Source organism: Lepidothrix coronata, unplaced genomic scaffold, assembly GCF_001604755.1.
Source record: "Lepidothrix coronata isolate B3197 unplaced genomic scaffold, Lepidothrix_coronata-1.0 Scaffold115, whole genome shotgun sequence".
Lineage (NCBI taxonomy): Eukaryota > Metazoa > Chordata > Aves > Passeriformes > Pipridae > Lepidothrix > Lepidothrix coronata.
In genome coordinates this window covers 1,191,431-1,212,904 of record NW_016690295.1, presented here as the reverse complement: position 1 = coordinate 1,212,904, position 21,474 = coordinate 1,191,431, and the positions used below count along the sequence as shown (strand labels likewise).

General features: G+C 41.1%; 1 protein-coding gene across 2 annotated transcripts in view; it reads right to left on the bottom strand.

The window, feature by feature from the left end:
• Nucleotides 1-21,474, bottom strand: part of LOC108502259 (protein-methionine sulfoxide oxidase MICAL2-like) — a 150,074-nt gene that overhangs the window by 87,040 nt on the left and 41,560 nt on the right. For both annotated transcript variants that reach the window (XM_017825000.1, XM_017825001.1), the window contains one exon: nt 17,074-17,431. In XM_017825000.1, coding sequence (XP_017680489.1) covers nt 17,074-17,337 — 264 coding nt within the window. In that variant the 5' untranslated portion in view covers nt 17,338-17,431. The remainder of the gene's footprint in view (nt 1-17,073; nt 17,432-21,474) is intronic.

The following is a 21,474-nucleotide window of genomic DNA, read 5'->3' as shown; positions in this document are numbered from 1 at the left end:
AAGAAAAAAAAAAAAGGCAGTCTTTGGAGATTTAGACATAGTGAATCCTGCCAAGTAATAAAACCCACCCAGAAAGCCCTTCTGGTTCTTCCTGGTGCTCTGCAACACAGTATGTTAGAATTTTAAGGAGGATTCTGCCCTCCCCCATCCTCCTATCACCATTGGCAAAGTATCTTCATAATTGCCTAGAGACATCATGAAAAATGGTTGTATATTTGCCATCATCCATGGTTACCTTCCACAAACGTTATTATCTAGGTCTCAGAGCTATTTGTTCTTTGATTTATTAAGGACGCTTCCTGCTGGTGTAGAGCTTACTCTTGGCATTTTGTCATGTTTTTTTTTTTTAAACTCCTAGGGTCAAAACCAGCACAAAACCCTTGCAAAGGTAATTCTTACTGCATATCTTTATTAAGTAAGGGCAGGGACAGTACCATTCCCCAGCTCTCTGCTTGCAGTCACAGAAGAAACCTTCTTGTAGCCAGCCTAGAACAAACCTTGGATGTCATCCTGTTCCCAACTCCTGTTACCCAGTCTCCTGGCTCATCTGGGCCTCCTTTTGAAATTAATTTGCAATTTAACACAGATTGTGACAACCAGCATCACGTAAGGAAGTCTCACACAATCAATCCTGAAACATAGCAAACAGGGTTGGACAAGTACCAAGGGCTTCTCAACATCCATATCACCACTCACACGTCAGCTGCCTTTTAACACTGCCAGATCATCCCCTAAAAAGCTAAAGGGTAACTTGATTTTTCAAAGCATCTTTGACAAGTTATTCCAAGTAAAAGTTGCTGAAGAGGACTGACAAGGAGCTTTTGCATTTTTCTCGTTCAGGCTGGTAATGAAGGGAGAAAGATTTGTACAGTTTTACAGGGCAGCTTATGCAGGAGTAATATCACAAGCAAACTTCCGTGGGCTGCCTGAGGAATCAGCATCATGCTGGATGTTATATCCTGAGAGTACACCATGTTAGTGCAAAATTAGAGAAACAATAAATGAGGAAGGAAAAAAATAACAGTTACACATTCATGTACACCAAATTTCCTCCACCAAACTCCAGCTATGCAGTAACTGGCAGTTCTGGACAGGCTGCCCATAAACACCAACTCCCACAAGCAATGGTCACCACAAGTGCTTTTCATCAGGATTTCATGTGACCTAAATTCATCTACTCCTGCAAACATTCTGGATATGAATACCAATTACTGATAAGATATATGCAACGATGAAAATTTTACACTTACAATATAAATTATCTTAAGTAAATGGACAAGCTGGTCTTTGTTCAACTTCTGCAAGAGCATTTTTAGAATACTCCTTAGAAAATTCCCATTGAAGAGGACTAATGCAAGTTTACAGGCTAGTGGTAGTTGCCTAATGACAAACTTAGGACTATTCCAGTTTAAATTCATAAGTAAAGCATGGACATTTTTGTACTTCACAATAAAAAAACTAATAAACCCATGTATATTTTATAACAGCTGTCTACTTAAGGTACTGAGTAAATACTATGTTTCTATGATACTGTTAAAAAGTACTGTACTATTCCCTAAAAGATAATTGTTTCTGTATTAATCTTGTCCCACACTATAATCAAGCACACTACACATTGCATTATTTATCTTCAGACTGGAATAGAGCAGAACTTCATGTACTTTTTTCCTGGTACAATTAAAAGATACCAGAAATTTTCAGTTGTAATAATACAAACATACACAGCATTTGCTAAGTCTCATAAGCTTGATTCTATTCAAAGGTCAGTCTGACTGTAAGAGATGTTACTTTCTCTCCATTAGTATGCTTAGGAATGGCAGCACCTTGAAAATCTCCAGAAAACTGTTCCTACACTGAATTAGAGCACTTAGTGTGGAGATAAATGGCAGCACAATTTACCTCTCCAACAGCAGAATGACTTCTGTGCCAGGCACAGGTTTTTGACATGATCTGCTGGATATAATGTGCAAACACACAATTTATAAAACAGGAGGGGAAGAAAGGGAGAGAGGGATGTGAAATAGGGGCCTTTTGCAACCCCTTCCATCCCCTCACTACTAAATCAGCAGCCTGTGAATCCAGGCACCTGTATCCCATTTTGGAAAAACCATATGCAGTTTAACAGCTGAGAATTTGCAGAATGCCTCCACTGGTTTTCACACAGTAAACTAAGCTTGTGGAAACAATGGAGGGTTTGGAAGAAAGGAGGGAAAGGGCAAGAATACCAGCACTGTATTTAACAAAAAAAAAAACAAAAACAAAGCAAAAGAAAATAACACTCCACAATGACCTAGTCACAAAAATCTCATCCACTTTAATTGAGAGGCAGAATCTACTCACTGACCTTGAAATATGTAAAAAAATGTTACCTCTCAGCATTTACATGATCATGCTCAAGGAATCTACCAGTTGGTAGTAGAAGGGGGGGGTGCAAACAAACAGCATCTCTTTGTATAGTTAAGAATAGACAAATCCTGTTGCAGTCCAATGCATTATCCCACTGTTACCATCCAACTCTAAATCCCTCACTCCTCTTCTGCCCGAAGTACCCAATCATTAAATTAATCCTGGAAAATAAAAGGGTGTTCAATGATCATCTGCTCTCTGTATTTTCTTGGGATGAAGACAGAAACTACAATCACTCCCAAAGTTCAAGGTTTTCTTAATTTCTGCCTTTTAGTTGTTCTGGAGGTGAAAAAGAGGAGATTATTTTCAGATTCCAGCTCCACAATAGACACAGAGACACCTTTTGCTGTCCTAAGGTATGCCAAGTCAGGAGCATCACTGCTACTCTTCAGTGGAAATGCACACACACACTAGTGAAAAAATAGTGGAAACCATCTGTTCAAGTTAGTTAACTGCCTTTAGCTTATATGTAATATTTACCCAAATCACCAACTGGAAATAAAAACCTACAGGAATGGATCATGCTGCTAGAAATGAGTACCAAGGGGTGGCTTTCCCCATGTGCCTCTAAACCCCTTAACCCTGATGAGTGCAGGTGTCCTCAGCAGCAGTGAGCTGCCCCACACAGTGACAGGAGACTCCTGCAGGACACAGAGGGATAGAATGCTTTGCCTTTCCATGGCAAACCTCCTTCTATAGCTTGTCTGGGCCTCAGGTGTGTCCATTCCCATTGTCACCAGATCCAGGTCTTCACACTGGCCCTGGCCTTTTTGAAACACCAAAGCAGCAGAGATGCACCAAGGACTAATTTGACTGATTCCACAGGGTTACATCCTACGTGGATTTGGACAAGTGTTTGTTAGTGATAAAGCTAAATGTGATGCAACATGAGACAGGCACAAAATGTAATGAAACAACACATTTTCTGGATCAGCAGTGACTGTTCCCTGGAAAGGCTCCAAAGTGAAACAGTTGCATAAGCAGCTAAGGCAGACAGCTACCAGAAGCTGCAGCAGGAAGCTTTCTCCACCACAATGCTTTTCACTCCATCCCCTTTACTAGATATGAAAATGCTTCTGGCAAAAATAGGACTGCTCAGTAGGACATTCCTGACTTACAGTTCATCTCACATTTGCAGTCTCAGATTTTATCACACAAATTCATTGACAGCCACTGGATACAGCAGTGCAGTCACAGGTACCCTGAACGCTCCGAGCAACCAATTTAAAGTTGGAAGCATTATAATGGAAGAGACTGAAATATTAAAATCTACATGCCACTTCAGACATTAAAAATGTCAAAGGCTGGAGTTTTAATTTTTTAAAAAATATGAAAAAAGAAATAAAGGTTAAGCTTACAACAGGCATGACATGTTTTGTCAATTTAAGATGCAAATCCAGTCTTGCTACAGCCCCAGTCTACCTAAGCACTTCAACACACAGTTGCTCTGCTAAACTCAACAACCCTGTTCAGGTAGGTACTCTCTACTCCTGCAGATGAAGACCCCTGTACAAAGTGCGGGTCACCTACTTTGCCACAAACCAGGCCAGCCACTGACACCAACAAAGGACGTGTTGCTATAAAATAACACCATTACCAGACACATGAGAGCTGCAGGAGCACAGCGCTCCCGTGACAGCAACATGCCCTGCGCTGCTCAAGATGCTTGTGCTTGCTGAGCACTGCTATACCCATACAACTGCTTTTTTAGTAAAAGGCAACAGAACATGACTCTGTCAAGAACATGTTGCTAAATAGGACAGTGATTTGGAAGGTGTCCACTTGACTGCATACATATACAGGAAAGGGACAGCGCTGACTTAAAACATGAATTCTTCTATTCATTTTTGGAATTACGTCAAATACCAGAACGTATACCCAAATTTTCTGTGGTTAACAGATACACACTACATGCAAAATCTTAAAAAGAATTACATAAATAGAAATTAATTCTTCCATCAAAGGAAGGGGGGAGAGAAGGCATAGGAGCTAATTGAACTTGCCCTACGAAGATTAAGTAGCATTTAAAAGTGTATTTTTTCTCTGCTGTACCATGTTTCATGAACTCCTTATAAAGTTAGCAAGGTTAAAAACATTTCATTTGACAAAAATAATATTCAGTTAGATGCATTTTCCTGAGAGGTCCTAACTGTCCAAACGGTTACGTGGACATTGCTTAAGTGCTCTACAGATAGTTCCAAAATTTACCTTAAAATATTATTGAGACTAGCTGCATCTTGCTGAATGGACAGTGAACACCACATAAAAAAAACCACTGTTGGGGAAGTTTAAAGGCAGCTGGGAACACCAAGGCTCATGCATCTCTAATTGCAACTAAACCCTGCCTTGGTGCATGAAGCAAATCACAACCAGTTCACTTCTGCTTTTGATCCCACCAGTATTTTACTCTCTGTACCCCCAGCTGAGCCGCTCAGAAATATGCAGTTTTGTCCTCTCATACCAAAAGTACTCAGATCAGTGACTGGCAAAAATGGAGACAGCTTTTCCTTTTTCTTCCAAGACTGTAACATGGGTTTGAGGCTACCTAACATAGGCTGACTTTGGCCAGAGCTCTTCCCCCGCCTCTGGGCCCTGCAGCTGCTGCACTCGCAGCTGGACGCAGCACAATCCAGGGATCAGAGGATCTATCTTTACTGCCCTCCTCTTTTATTGAGTCAAAATGCCAGAAGTGAAACATTAGTACAATTATTGCATTCATTTGGCTCATCTTTAATGGGATTTTTTTTCCTCTTTTTTGGAAGATAAGCTTCTGCATGGAAAAAAAACACGTGCCTTCATTTTTCCTGGATGTATTTGGACACACTTGTCTGTCCATCCTCTCTGCCACATGGTTATCTAATATTAGATTTGTGCATAAAAAGTTTTCCATGCTTTGAAATCAAAACAATGGTATGAAAGACATTTGAAATTTATATTCTGCTATGGCATATATTAAAGGAAGGCTGTGTGCATTCAGGGTGCTGGAAGGTCAAGAGTGCCTTCAGTGATGCAGAGCTGTAGGGACTTTGGAGCTTTTCTGAAGAGCTCTCTCAGGTGGCATTGGTCATATGCTAACCTGATCTTAGACCTTTTATAACAATCTGCCAAAAAAAATTAAAAACATTGCAGTTGATAGACATATCACAGGAAAGTATCCCTGGAAAGTTTGTTCTCCTGCACCAGTTACAGTTATCTGAAAAAACCCGCACACCATCTGACAAGACATGTTATACTCATTTCAATAAACATATTATCCACCAGAAACCAGGCAAATGCTTTAATCCAAAAATGTCCTCAAATAAAGCACAAAATAAGCCCTCTAACATCCTTCGGAATTAAGAGTATGTTTGCTGTTTTCTTACCTGTCTTTCATTGTAATCAAAACATGGGGAGGAGAAAAAAAAACAAGCCCACACCCAAAACCCAGAAGAGATTAGTTTCTTTTCTTGTTTTGGCCAGTTGCTTAAACAATCAAAATGAAAACAAGATAAACCTTGCAGAAAGAATGTTGCCTGACTATCCCAGCCATGAGCACAGTTGGCAGCACGTAAGTACCTTGCCTGTTTTTTGTAGGCTTACGCCTGTCATACTGAGATAGTGCTTCAAGGCTATACTTAAAAACTTAGCAAAAAAAGCCCAGAACAAAACCGTGAAACCAAAGAATCCATCCAGAAACAGAGATCTGATGGACAAAGAAAGAAATAAAGGCACCAAGAGCCTCACCACTGAGCACAGCAGAGACCAAATGTTGGGAGCCTTGCAAGTAGTGACACTTGTGAGGTGGAGAAAAAGAATAGTTATTCCTCTACATGGTTTCAAGGGTCAGGGGCTGACCAGCCAGCAAAGGACTTGTCTACAGACCCAGAGGAAAGGATTTCTTGTGCTCTGTGGCATCCAAAGCACGCAGACAAGTTGATCAAAAACCATGGCTTTGCTACAGGAAGAAATCGATAATATTCTTTAAAAATAACAGTCCTGTCGCTACAGCCTGGACTGTCTACAGAGATGAAATAATGCACTGAACCTAGAACTTACAACTAAAGAACAACAATCACAGCAATCTAGTGAGCTAAGCTTCCACTTCAAAATTGGCTTTTTCAAGAAAGTGGTCAGTCAAGTTACTTTGAGGATATTTCACAGAATATTTTAAAATATGTTCTAAAATATATCTTTCTGTTAGATTAATTATTAACCAACACCCAATGAAGGCTTGGCTTTTAGAAGCCAGTACTGGGTAAATGAGCTTTTACAGTACTAGACATAGCTCTGAGTCAGAATCCAGACTTATTTATTTATTTTTAAAGAGCTTAATCATTTAGTCCCATAATTTCTAACCTTACTAAGCAGAATTACTGTACAGTAGTGTACAGAACCTATAGATGAGCTCAAAATGCTACAGGAAGGCAGGAATTCTGGGCTCCTGAGGTCTCTTTTTTTCCAGCTCATCATGCAGTCTTCAAAGTCACTACATTTCAAGTGCTTGCACTCATAGCCACTTATCTAGTAAAGCTAAATACAGCTCCAAAGAGTGATAACCTGACTTTTTCTGGTTTACCTGGTCACTTGCACAAATCAGTTTACCATGGATAGACAATGCCTTTACTTTCTACAGTTTTACTTACAATTTGATAACATTATAAATTACCAACCAGCACCTCTTGGAAACGTGGCATTTGAGAGGGTCAGCAAGCAAGATGGGCCTGAATTGTTTGAACAACCAGAATTAGAAAATGTGCCTTTAGCATAACACTTTTGAGGAAGGTTTTTAGCAGGAAAAGTTAACAGCACTCAGAACCAACAAACCAGGCTGCTGGCAGCATGTCACACAGTGAAAATTAGATTTCAGCTTCTCTAGTTCTCATTTCCAAAACCTTTTTGGATGAAAACAAAGAAGGTAGGTAAAACCCTCTTAACTAAAGGAAAGCATCATGGAAAATAAAAGTAAATATAAAATGGTGAAAAAAATCTAAAAAGAATGCTTCAAAAAGAGGAGCAAAGAGCTGAAGACAAAACTTGGCAGCAAATTGCACATCACGAGGTGTAACAGTCTTTTTTACACCAACATCCGACACAACAGAAGGGAGATAAACATACACAGAAGATCAGTGTTTATTTACACGTATTAATGAGCCTGTTTTCACATTCCAGCCAGGGTGAAATTCAGATGGAGACACCTGCCTCAACAACACCGGCTGCGCTTGTTCTGCCACTATCAGGGCTGTATCCAGGCTGCCAGGCAGTGAACTTCCTACCCCAGGTGCCTACAGCCAGGCAGGAGATGGAGAAGCCAGCCCAGCCTTCGCAGCCCCACGGCTGGCCAAGCAGGGACCGGACCCAGCGGCAGCCCCCCCAGTCAGGAATGGTTTTGCCCCATATGTGACTATATCCTACCTTGCTAAAACACAAGAAAGAGAAAAAAGGGGGGAGAGGGGGAGAACATGAGAGAAATGCCTTTGCCTTCCACTGAGCACTCGCTGATCTGCATAACTTGTTATTACTGCTCTGGGTGTGTAGTCCTTGGCAGGAAGCTCACTGCCATCTCTTGCAATGTTTTCTAATCCAAGCTGCAATTTTCCCTGGAGCGGTTGTTTTATCTGAATTGTAAATCCAGTGAGGATGGCAGAGTACAGGCAGGACCGGGACATTTTGCTGTTGCACAGGTCCTTTCAGAGTTGCTCTTGTAACTCTTTCAAAAGGGCAGTAGAAGGAAGCAACACAAGGCCAATTCACAGTGTGGCAGAACCACATGGTTCTTTCTCAAGTCAGTATCTTAGTCAGATCCAGAGAGTGATGCAAGACAAGTCAGGCAGTATCTCTTGGTTGGTTTGTTAAGCAGAAACAGCCTGCCCTTGGAAAACACAAGCTGTTCTTCAGGGCTGAAACAGGAGCAGCAAAATGTCCAGGGCAAAACACGAAGTTTGAAAAACTAATCAGAATTTGATCTAGCAGCATCAGCCAGACTATTAGAGAGAGAAGGTGAAATGCTCAGTGGTCTTCCCCTTGGGGCCTCCCCTAACACAGATTAGGTGAAGGTATTTAAGCCTCTCCTGCAGGTCACATTCTCTAAAGCTCTGTTACAGCTGCTCTGTTCTAGACTTGCTCTGGTTTATCTACCACTTGCCTGCTTAAAACTAAGCAAAATATTTTAGCTAGGATTTTTCCTGCATCAACTTGGTGGAAAGGAAACATCCCAGTCCCCAACACAGTGCAGGCCTCCTCAGACAGGCTCCAAGGATCAGCTCCCTGTGGATCAGCACTACACCTTATGGACTCAGGCTGTGTGTGTGGTTCATTAGAAGCACCAGATCATTTTCTGCAACATATTCCAAATTTTCTCTGGGTATTACACCCCTTCATTGAGAGGTTCATAATCTTCTAGCAGCTTTCAGAAATTTTACCCTGTTGATCTCAGACCATTTCTTCAGGATTTTTAGACATTCTAATCCTGTGTTTCAAAGCACTTGCAGCTTAGTCCTGCTTGGTCACACTTGCTCCTCCAGAACAAAACCAAGGCCCATTTGGGTATCTGCCAGACTCTCACAATTTTGGAAGATTTGAAGCAAGAAGTGACCAGCTGCCAGCTCTCCTTGACAAGGCTTTCCACCACAGAAATACTTAGGTTTCCCCCCATCAGGTTTGTTTCAAAATACAGCTTTAAGCTCAGCCAACCATCCCCAATTTGAACAAAGACTGAAGAACTAGAAAATTGTAATAATGTCACATTAAGGTATAAACTCAGATCATTTTTCAGTAAGCACTTTTCAAGAGATATACAAGCACTTTTCAACAGATATACAGGTTAAGGCACAAATATCCCAGGGATCTGAAGTGGCAAATAGTTTGCAGAAACTTGTCTGTTGCAGACACAAACTTTGTGTGTAAGTGTAGACAGGTTAGGGAATGTGGGAATTTTGAGAACTATCTGACATAAAATAATCCACTTTTAGACAGTGTAGCAGAGAAAGTAAAGCAGCAGAGAAAGTAAAGCAAATAAACACAATTTCAAGGGCATTAAAACAGAATTTCTACATTTTCTTTATAACAGCTCCTAGTTAAACTTCTTTTTTCACCATAAACTCCATCACTGTGAAGGCTTTTTGGAGAGAAAATGCAAATAGAAGTTCTGTTGTTAGCTTAATAAAATAAGCTACTACCAAAATATTTTGCATTTTCTCTTCTTATGCAGCACCTCTTAAAACTGGTATTTTACAGCCTATCCAAAGCATATTAAAAGCTGTCTGCACTGAGGCCTAAACGGAAGTTAACGTAGAATTAGATTTATCAGCAGAAAAAGGAAAGAAAGCAACCACATCCCCAAAACCCCCGTTCTCAGGGCAGACATGGGAACCTCGGGAAGGACCTGAGCTCTAGGAGACAGGAAATTGCCTTATTGTCTGAAATCTGGGGTCTAGCAGCCAAGTGTTTAATCGCTTCTTGGTAGCAAAAGTCATGTATTTCCTCACTTATCAGTACACAAACATCAGCGGAGCAAAGTTGGAAACGTAGCTAACAACAAACCCCCAACAACCACACCTGGCACCCTCGGGGTCTCTCTGAAGGTCTCTCTCTCTGACCCTAGAAGATCATCAGCGGAGCTTTGGGCCAGGGGCCAGGCAGGAACACCCCTTGCCTCCCGCCCCAGCCTGCCTGGTGGACGGACGGACACACAGCCCCATGGACGGACGGACACACAGCCCCATGGACGGACGGACACACAGCCCCATGGACGGACGGACACACAGCCCCATGGACGGACACACAGCCCAGCTGCTCCACAGGGCCAAGCCCCCAAGCCCTGCAAAGCCACAGTCACCGGGACACACCCTGTCGTAACCTTTTGTTTCATTCAGACCTAATTAAGCCACTCGTGGTGACAATAGTGGTGTTTTGTGTGAAAGTAACAGGGTGTCACTCCCTGTGGGAATCTTTATAAAATATCTAGGAAATCAGGTCAGGGTGGGACAGTTCCCTTCTCTCCATTACTTGCAAAGACAGAGAAACAGCACTGTGCTCTTGAAATAAGATGTAAAGCTACTGTTACCTTGCAAGCCAAAAAAAAAAAAAAAAATTAAATTCCCAGATGCCCAAAAAGTCTTATCTAGGCTGTCTGATTATGCTACTTTGGCCAGGCTTCATTGCTTTTCACGACTGATAAAGCTGAAAAAGCCATGTGTTTGTGGAAATGTCTCCAGGATAATAAAAATAAAGTGATTTCATTACCGAATCACATGCCAAACATTTGCTTTTGATGATGTAATTTGGCTCAATCGCCGTTTAAAACACATCTCAAAGAGTCAAGTACTTTGTTTTGTTTTCAAAGAATTGTCTGCTGTGTGTCCTGTCATCACCCGATGACACCGAGCTTCTCCCGATGACACCGAGCTTCTCCCGATCCCCTCTCTAAAAATCCTTAGAGAAATGAATGCATAGACAGTGTTCAACAACTGTGGTTTCACTGCATGTTCATAGGTGATTCACTGTTTCTCATCTCAAATAAGTTTTCCTTACCACTCATTCTCATTAGTCCCATGTTTTCTACTGCTTTGAAACAGAAGTTGCTTATTAAAACTCTTAAAAAAAAAATTTACAACGCAAATCCAGTGCAAGGCTTTAGGTGCCCTGTCCTAAAAGACAAAAGCAAAGAAACACAGATATCAAAATAAACAGCTTGTCTTTCAAGTATACCAAACACACCTAGGTGTCACTTCAAAAGTCACTGGAATATGTGGCCTTTAATACTCCCAAAAATCTCAATACCTTCTGGATTCTACTATCCAATCAGTGTGTGTTTGGATTAAAAAACACACACAAACACACACACAAAAAAGCAGCTGAATGTATCTCCCTGAAAAGCCACAACCTTCATTCCCTAGGCTTCCTAAATTCAGTAGTCAACTTCTAGTTTCAAGTTCTATGACCTTCACAGGAATGCCTTTTTATTATAATAAGCAAGCTAGCAACACTATCTAATACATCTATGATAAGTTTGGTGTGTTCATTATAAACCCTGATTATCAGGTTTGGAAATCTCCCCATTGCAATCATTATTTTGAAGAAACCAGTGAAAGGGATGTGCCTCTGGATGTTTGCTCTTTACAGAATAAACAGGTTAAAGCTTTCATTGTAATATGGATATTTTTGAGTTGAAGCACAACTGGCACTCCCTTCTTTCATCTTACAATTCAATTACGCTCTTAAAAAACAAATGTTTGTCTCAAGGGATGCAATCAGTCAGGTCACTTGAACACACAACCTCACTGACTTCTGTACCACTATGCACAGCACTGGAGAAAGCTGGCTGAAAATCCCACAGTTGTCTCTGAAGTGTGCCAGCACTTTGGGAAGAAATGTAGCCACCAAACCTGCAAGTTTATACGTGCTGGATGATTTGCTTAATTAAGAGACAAGTATTTGTTTAGCACTACAGAGCAAGGTGGGGAGAGGAAGACACCTAAAGCCAAACCTGCCTCACTTACCATGAGGGGCAAGACTGCAGAAGAGGTTGTTTGCAAACAACTGAGGACTGGTAGGAAGCCAATTTCTACCTAACAAGGATATGGACCTGGTATCCACTCCTCATCCTGCTCATCACCCTACTGCTACAGAATGTGGCAGCACTCAATGCAGCCCAGGAGCACCTTTCCTTTTCTCACCTCTGTGGGAAGGAGAGCACCAGGCAAAGTAAGTTTTGTAAACTCCCAAGTAATATATTTGGCAGTCTTTGGAAATGAAGACAATATGAAAAGAGGCAGAAGGGGTTTGGCAGACAAAGACCATCCTCCTTTTATCACTCACAGGTACACCACTGTGGTTAGTACAGGGAGACGAGGCTGAGAACTAATGCAGAGTCAGGCACAAAACTTCCAGCCCCATTTCTGACCCAGGGCTCCTCTTCTGCTGACTCACACCCTGGTCCCCAACTCCCCTAAAACCACACACTCTCTGTAATGCTGCTTTGGCTAATCATTAACCTACCCAAGGATCCCTGAAGCCCTCTCTGCAGCAGGGACACCAATGCCACTAAGTCCAGGTAAGACTGGCAGCACATGACGCTACCAAAACCAGCCACTGTTTTCACAGAAGTCCTGGAAACATGGTTAAATATATTTTTAGAGTCATTCTCTTGCAATAGGTTTCCCAACAGGAGTTTTTGGAAGGAAACCTAATCTATTATAAAACAAGATTTGAAAGGCCAAGCTCAGTCAAGAGTAAAACTAGAGAGGCACTTGGGGACAGGGCTTAGTGGCGAATGTGGTGGTGCTGGGTTAACAGTTGGACTCAATGATCTTAGAAGTCTTTTCCAACATTAACGATTCTATGGCAGAGTTCAAGATAATTTGGTTTTTAAGAATTTGTATAGTTCCATATACACATCTACATACAAATGCACATGTGTATATGCACATATTTCTGTACACAATTTTATTTCCTTGCTTTATGCTAATATTGTTCAGTTCAACCTCAAATCTGCAGCTCGGACTGTACAAGTCCTCTACCCAGGATCTGTGCCCAAGGTCTACCAAAGCTGTGCACAGGAATTTTTGTCACCCCCGTCCCCCCAACACCATCATCTGAAATTGGTACTTTCAGAGAGAGATGCCAGTCTACTAAAGCAGCTGATAATTACACAGTGGTACTTTAAACAAAGTTTCCTTAGTTCTCAAGTGTAGGCCTGTGTTTTGAAAAAAACCAGCATACAGGTTTGAGGGGGAAGACAACACCATATTTGCATGCTTTAGAGAGAATCAACACCTTCCTTGAGAGTAAGTCTGGGGTGTTTTATGTGCAGCAATCTCTGCTCTCCTTAAGCATGGGAGAGCCAGAATTTCAGGTGCACAGGATGAGCCAAGTCCTACCCTCTGATCCATATACATACCAACCTCAAACATCAGTGGGAGCCTCATTTATATGTACATGCACATATTCATATCATTTACACGGGTAAACTGACAGTAAATCAACTGCAAGTAATGAATGTGCTCCATACAGAAAGTTAACACTCAAATATGTCTTGAAAAGGCTAATGAATATACCAACACTAGCTGGATGAATTCTTGTTCATCATTGCATTATGTTTTGCATAGAGACATTCAAACTACCAGCATGGGGAACAACATACATTAAACCTTTAAATGTTCTTCTGATTGTCCAGCTACCTACCTTTCATTCCCTGAAGAAACAATCACTTCAGACTCCAAGCACACTACTCTGCATTAATTAGTAAAAGATGAAAACCAGAGAGAAACTTTACCATAAAAAAATTTTGCTCTTTTTCTAGACATATTTGCAAAAACCAGTGTGATATCTACAGTTTTGCCTACTTAGGACAGACTTCTGTTCCTCTCTAATGCCAGTGAACTGTGAAAATGCCAGCTCCAGAAATAGCAATTCTGAACAGGAATCATTCCCAACTTACAAGTTTGAGATTGAAGGAAGTTTATGTTTTATACAGAATTAGCATTCCTACAGGTGAGCTCCAGCGCTTTCAGAAAAAGTTCATTTCTGCCCCAATTTCGTGCATGTCTTCTGGGGGTGCCTTTTTGTTTGTTTGTCTGTTCTATAAAGAATTCAAGGGAAAATAATGCCCCCAGTAAGACAATTCTGAAATAGCAGTGGGTTTGAACTTCTTGAAAATTGCTCAACTGGTTTTATTCATCCAGCTTAAAATTGTATCATTGTAGAAACTTTGAAGGCCATATTTGGCAATGTTCTTCAAGGGCAGGGAAGACACAGGATTATTGTTATTTAGTTGGAGTGGAACATTGTGTATGTATAAAACTTGTGTATATTGTAATGAGTAACTTAAGCGTGGCTGAAGAGTTTATAAGCACAAAAATCAACAAGTACAGCACTCAGCCCTTAAATAACACATAAAAAACCCAAACAGTTTTTGGGTGAGGCAACAGATTTTCATTGCATTTAGAAGAAAAAAAAACACCAAACCAAACAAAAAAATCCCTCCCATGAGTAATTTAGAACCCAATTGCCTTGTATCTCCTTTATCTCCTCCAAAGATTGGGAAGATTGTAAAGCCATATTTAAGAACCATGAGCTGCAGACTCAGCTACAGAATTCAAGGCCACAACCTCATATAAAGCCTTCAAGTCATGTATTTTTTTAAAATGATGCCTACTAGCAACCTTGGCACTGTTTCCAGAGCTGCAATTGCAAAAATCCACTGAGCTCATTGCTCATTTTGTGATCCTGCTTTAACAAGTAAGATTTTTACTCCAGGCTGATCTACTTCAACCACTCCCCAGGCAACCCTGCAGAGGAGAGTGCTGGGCACTGCTGCCAGGATTTAGCTGCCAACTCCTGTTTGCTGCTTCACTGCTAAAAATGGTACCTGGCATAGCATGCAAGTAAGCCAGAAACTTAACATCACCAGCTGCACCAAAGGGGAACGTTGGTATGTCTGTTGTAGCCTAATCTCCCTGCACTGGCACCTTGGTTGGGCTGCCAGCATTTCTGAGAATTCCTTATCTGTAATGGGGCTGTCAGAGCCCACCACTGCAATGACCTGGGAGCCTGCACTCCTCTCCCCACCATGCCTCCTCTCATTCAGGGAGCAGAGACAGGCTTTCGGAGCAGACTGTGATTCACGTGTGAGGAATGTTTGGTAGATATCCCCACCGAGCCCACAGACTGCGGTTACTGCCTTCATTCCCAGCAATCTGAAGATTCATGTTTCTCTCGTTAAATCAGCGATGACACAGTGAAGTGCAGGTCTGGGCATGATCCAGGTTCATGATGAACATCTACAAGTATTTCACAGAATATCTATACCCACACTATTCACATACAGACATTCTATATTCATTTGCAAGTTGATCATATTTGCATCATAGATATGTCCGTTAATTTCCACAAATACTTACACCACGCCACTAAAAATAAATCTTTAATCTCAAAGAGCAGTAATATCAAACTTTCAACACCGTGGAAGGTGTTGATTGGCCTCCTTCTTAACAACCTTGTAAAGCATTACACAGGCTATATATTTTGTGTACCAAGCCATTGCCATGAGTCTTCTCACCATATATAAAAATTAATCGCTTTGCTTAAGAAGTTTGCAGAACTAGGCCTTGGCTCTGTAATGTCACACTTGAGAGACGACTTAATATTTACATTTCACATGGGTCTTAAAACCGCTTTTTTGTGCTGCAAATACTTCCTCAAACTGACCATGGAAATTTGGACCTGGGGCTGTATCTGCATGGCTAAGGTGCATGTGGAATATTTCCTATAATTTGTTAATCATCAGATGTTCTCTCATTCCTTCCCTTTCCTGTCTGTTTTCATCACAAAGATGCTCCATGACATATGTTCAAGGACTTTGCCAAAGAACAAAAGGGAGGAAGGAAGCACAGGTCAAAAAGGTAAACGAAGGGGGAAAAAAGGAAAGGAGAAAAACAGTGGCTGTCTGGAACACAGTGCAAAGAGATGAAATGACACTCTTTAAATAAAACTATGTTAAGGACATTTATTACCTTAGAAAACAAAAATCTTTGGGAGCTTATGAAAAATGAATAAAAATAGAGGACTCCATAAGTACTGAAGGTAATGTGGTGTCCTTCTCCCTGGTCCTTTTGAGAAGTTTGAATGCAATGATTCAAATAAGAATAAAGAGACTTTCAACACTGCCTACCCATGAAATAACCCTTCAGTGTTAGTTTAAATTAAAAAGTCCTCCACAGTTTGGTGCCTAGGTACCCCTCTGTGTGCCCTTCCTCTCTGTTTTACCTCTATACAATCAAGTAGCTTCTGAAAAGTTACCCTTCTTGGGGCAACTTTTAGCCATCACTTGACAGTAAATAAGTGAATTGCTCTTGAGACAGAGCTAGTAGAAATATTGTGTGATAGCTAGATGAGACAACTGGCATGAACTTGAGTATTTGGTACAGTTTTGTCAGCAAGATCCATACCAGTGTTCAGTGGCTGTCTCTATCAAAATATGTATTGCATTCTCTCTGAAGATCATTTCCTGTCCTTTCCACAGCCAAGCAGACCATCCCTTTCAGTAGTTACCACATAGCAATTATCCACATTCTGCTTGAGAAAAAGCACTTACAGGAAAGTATTTCAATCCATAAATAGTGCAGGATTTTCTTTTGCTCTTATTTGTCTACTAGAGCCAACGCTAGGGGACAAAGAGAGATCCCCAGACCTCCAAGCAGCACTTCCAGAGAACAGTTTAGGAACTGCTGCTGAAACACATTTGCTCTCTTTACAGCATGCACTGAGCAGCAAACTGAGGAGCCTGCTGAATGTGCTATGGTTTGTACCTTGCAAAACCCTGTTTAATAAAGCAATTAGTTCTCGTGAGCCTGGAATGAGTGCAGCCTACTTCCTTCATTAGTATGCATCTTATGATCTTAAGACTGATGCTTGATGTCTAAAAAGGGTAGAAAACTCTTCTGCCACGATTGAGACAGACTGTAAAGCAGGCTGCTTTAAGCCTCACACTTACATATCATGTCTTTCCACAAAAGCTGCAGAAGAAAAATACCTTAAAATTTGTCCAAATCAGTTGACAACAGTTTCAATATATGAAAGGGAAGGTTACATGAATGGAAACACTGCATGTGATGGTAGAAACCTTGCTTCTACAGAAAAACAAGTTTGAAAGTTTCGAAGCTATGAAATCCAAAACTGAACCCCACTTACCTTAGTGTTCATACAAGATCTTCCACGCTTATACTCTTTGTGACTTGCTCTTTTATCAAGCTTGTTCCACAAAGCTTTGGCCTTCCATGTGGTCACTCTTGATTTTAGTTTGGTGTAAAAGTTTCTGTTGTCCAAAGGATCTAATTCAAGTTGGCGAGTGAGAATATTAAAGGCCTGAATGGTGCCTTTGCATGTTGTTGCTTGTACAAAGTTCTCAAATATCTGACCAGCTTGGGTGTATTTTTCATCATCGGTTTCCCCCATGTTCTGAGAGAAGAGTTTGAAAAGGATTAAGCTGGAGCTCTTGTGCCAGGGTACAGGTGATCAACAATACCAAGTACTTCCAAGCATTTTATTCCTAGAAAAGACAAATACAGGTCACATTAAAGCATGTTCTGCATAACAACACTAAACCCATATCCAATATGAACATAAAAAACCCAACATACAGTGACTGGACAACCAGGTACAAACAGGCACACAAGTGTCACAAACAAGCTTAACATACCTGTGCTGTCACAACATGTACTCACTAAGACTGTTATAAAAACCCTACAAACTCAAGCCTGCTGCTTCAAGAAGAACCAGCTTCACTGACAGCCTGAGGATTTCTTTAATTTTTTGCTCAGTCCTTGGTAACTGATGAAGAAAACCCAAATGTCCAGATGCTTTTCCCAAGCAGCATTTATGTCACAGCAAGTTACCACATCTCTGGTAACGTTTTAATCTTAAAAATCCATGGAAACCTGCAGCCAAAAGTCAACATTATTTAAGGGATATCTTTTTTATCCTGTTGCACAAGCTAAGGCCAAGAGTGCAGCTTAGCCAGAGCAATTTAAAATTGGCACAACCACTTGCCACCAGCAAATGCACCAAACGGGCTAAGCAGAAACATATCACAAGTTACACCAGAACTGAAGAAACTGAAAACAAGTACTCGCAGAGAGCCCCCCTTTTCCCAACTGTCTTGCCAAAATGAGAAAGGGTTTGGTGCTCTAGAGCATAGAAAGGAATTTTATCTCCACGTCTCCACATGTTAAATGCTGAAGTTATGTGTCTGGAGTCTTACCTTGTCATGTGCTGGTGATATAAAGTAATGATGTTTGGCCCGCTAAGCCCCACTGCCTTTTCCTAGTAACATGATCACTGTCAAACTGTGCCTGATATTCCAGATAAATACCCTTACATTCTGCAAGAGCAGTGCTATTCTAAATTAACATAAGTTTCAAAGAACCGAAATACTTTCATTGTGGCACTCCCTTATCCTTCTTTAACCTTCTTCTCAATCTCTAATGGGGAGCATCTTAGAGTCAGCCAAGGTCCACAGAAAACATCCAAGTGGCTTTTACATTTTCCAAGAAAATTGTTACAGGTTATGTATAAACTTGTCCTCAGAAGAGGGTTTACCTGGACTCAAGTCCAGAAATTTAAGTCATGTATTCTTTTTCTCGCTATTAAAGAATTATCTACCAATCCAAGAAATCAAAAACTAAATCAGTGCTTGCCTAACTTCCCACATAATTAGTTATTGTACTTGGAACATCATCTGTTGGCTGATAGCTTTAGAATAAATTGTTAGAAAGGCCTCTGAAGTTATGCTTTTTAATTTAACACTGTTCACAAACTATTCATTCTCTGCTTGCATTTCCTTCAAAGAAGAAAAGAGGAAACATAACCAGTGTATTTAAGAAGAGACCTACCATGTCTATCTTACCGTCCTCTAATACAGAAAAATATTATGCAACTTATTAAAGAGATCCCATGGGGAGATATGAGGAAGTATTTGGAATACTCACATTCCCTGGCTGTGCTCAAAATAAATAACCTTTGTGTGCACATCATCAGTCTGTTGTTGGTTTGTGGGTAAAATAAATTGGCAATGTTGAGAGTTTGTACATTTTCTTAGACCAAATGTCATGCTTAAGTATTTGATGCCAAGAATAAGTCCGAAAATTTTTGTTTTCCCCTCTGAATACTTCATTTATAGTACGCTCTGTGCCCTTTTCTGAAGAGCCTTGTGGCTTCGTGAGGTAAAAGAACAAGCATTTTATGTGCCCCAACTTTCAGAAGGTCTAATTTTTCAAGAAACTGAGCGCTGTGAACTCCCACTGACTCAAACGGAGTTCAGGACATCCTGCACCTTTCCAGGTTCAAGTCCTCAGTGATTGATGAGAAAACCCCTCCAACAACTACATGTCAGCAGGAGGGAGCGCGGCCACCTCAGCCCCTCCAGCGCGGGTGTGAGGGAGGCCCAGCATTACCCTCATCAGTTCTAGCTCTGGGAATTAGGATTAGGTCAGTCCAACAAGGGCCAATGGATCCAAAAGTTCCACAGGGAAAAGGAAAGGTGGGGAACAACTGTGAAAGACAATGCAAGATGCTACACTGATGCTTAAACAGCTTGGTAAACAGGCGCCTCGGGATTTGAGACCCGTTAAAAAAAAAAAAAGGATTAAAATCAAGGCTGAGCACTTCTACACCTGCCCGAGGTAATTTTGTAACAGAAAAATCAAAGTATTTTCCTTTTCCCTCAAAATAATTACGAATAGATTCTTGGGGAGTGGGGAAGTATCAGGGAAATGTTCCACTTTGGACATGTCAGCTAAGGGAGTGGCATTATTAGATTAGATTTCCTTCACCACTGTTAACTCACATTGGTGCTGTCTCAGTGCTACCAAAGACTTTGACCAACACAAGAGCTATAAACAGTGCTTCCTATCCACTGTTTTATTACCTCATCAGAAGACTGTTGTTACATGTTCATAACACACAAGTATCTTTAAAAGTTAACTCTTGGGATAATTGATAAGTGAGTCTGATCACAAGCTCTTTAATTCAGTATCTTTTCTGCTCACAGAGAATAGAGTTTTATAGCTTCAGCTGTTTCTGTCCAGCCAGGAAGTGGGGGCAGAATAAAGCTAAGAGAGGAGAGCCATATCTGAACCAACCACAGAAGAAAAACAGCATGTGCCAGTGCTGATAACAGCAATGACAAGGCAGGAGATCAGCAGGAGCCACTGCAGGCAATGGGAAGGGGACAAAAACCTTTTTAGCAAGGAGTGGAAGTAGGTGCTGCACATGCACACACACAAACACAAACAGTAAGCCTGGGCTTCCTCTGCCTTTCCACAGCCAGGAGGAGGACAGCCAGAACACCTTCTCCAGCCTTACAACATCCCTCTTCCAACACCACAAAGCCAAGACTGGGGCTACATTTTCTGGGCACAGAATCTTCTCCCCATGAACTTCCAAAACACTCCCACCTTGTCCATACTGAAAAGCTGTGGAGTGGCATCTCAGTTGAGACATTTGCTCACTAGTGAAACATTTCTCCTCACTGTGTCAGAGGTCATATTCTCCAAAAAAGTCTCATTTTGTGGTCAAAAAGCCAGGATGAGACAGGAGACTCTGGTTACTAGGGTTTCTGGATTGCAGGAAACACCATTTATTTTGTCTTTTTTTTTTTTTTTTGGCATGAACACTGTGTTGACAGATGACAGAGAAGAAGATGGTGCTCTAAGTATATGCAGCTGATGGAAAAGAATGCATTTTTGTTTGAGGAGTCACTGATATTTCACTATATTATTCTACATAATTCACTAGAAACAATGCAGTAAGGACAAGAAGTTGAACAGGGTCATGCTTAACTGTAATTAAAGTTTCCTGTTCTGTAACTGTCTCAAAAAACTTAAGAGGCAATGCATAAACTGCTTACCTGTAGTAGAAAAAAATAACAATGTTTGGCAAAGTGCTTGAGTTATTATCATTTATCCTTTTTCTTCCTTCATCCTATTCACTCTAGGGATGAAATTTAGATCCAAAAGTCTCATCAAGGTGAATACTGATGCTGAAACTGCAAACTATGCTTTTCAAAGTGACTATTGAACTTCCTCTGGAAGCACAATCCAAAAATATAATGAAGCTTATTTGCAACTTTACTGAAGCGCTACAGAGCCCAATAAAAATTTGGGCCAGGGAAAGGAAAGGAATGAGAGAACAGGAAATAGTCTGGACAAACAGTTCTTTTAAGTCAGAACTGAAGCATCCGTGGGTTAGATTTACAGCCAACAAGAATTGCCATTTTAGGTCCCAAGCAGTAGGTATTAGGCACATAGAAGAATCTGGCTTTCCACGTAGCTTCCCTGGGTGATACAGGAGTCTCTGAAGGGCTCCAAGGCACAAAGTGCAAACACTGGGAAGAAGAAGGATTCCATTTGGATGGCCCCTTCTACTGTCAGAAGTTACCCCTACCTCCTTTCCGCCCTCCAGCTGGGGCAAACAGGAATGTCACATAAGGAAAGCTGAGAAGTGCTGTTCGTGTCTGGTGGCTGCCCAAGAAGAAAGCAAAGATCTTATTATGACTAAAAGGAAAGCAGTGCAAAAGAGACAGGGAGGAAGCAG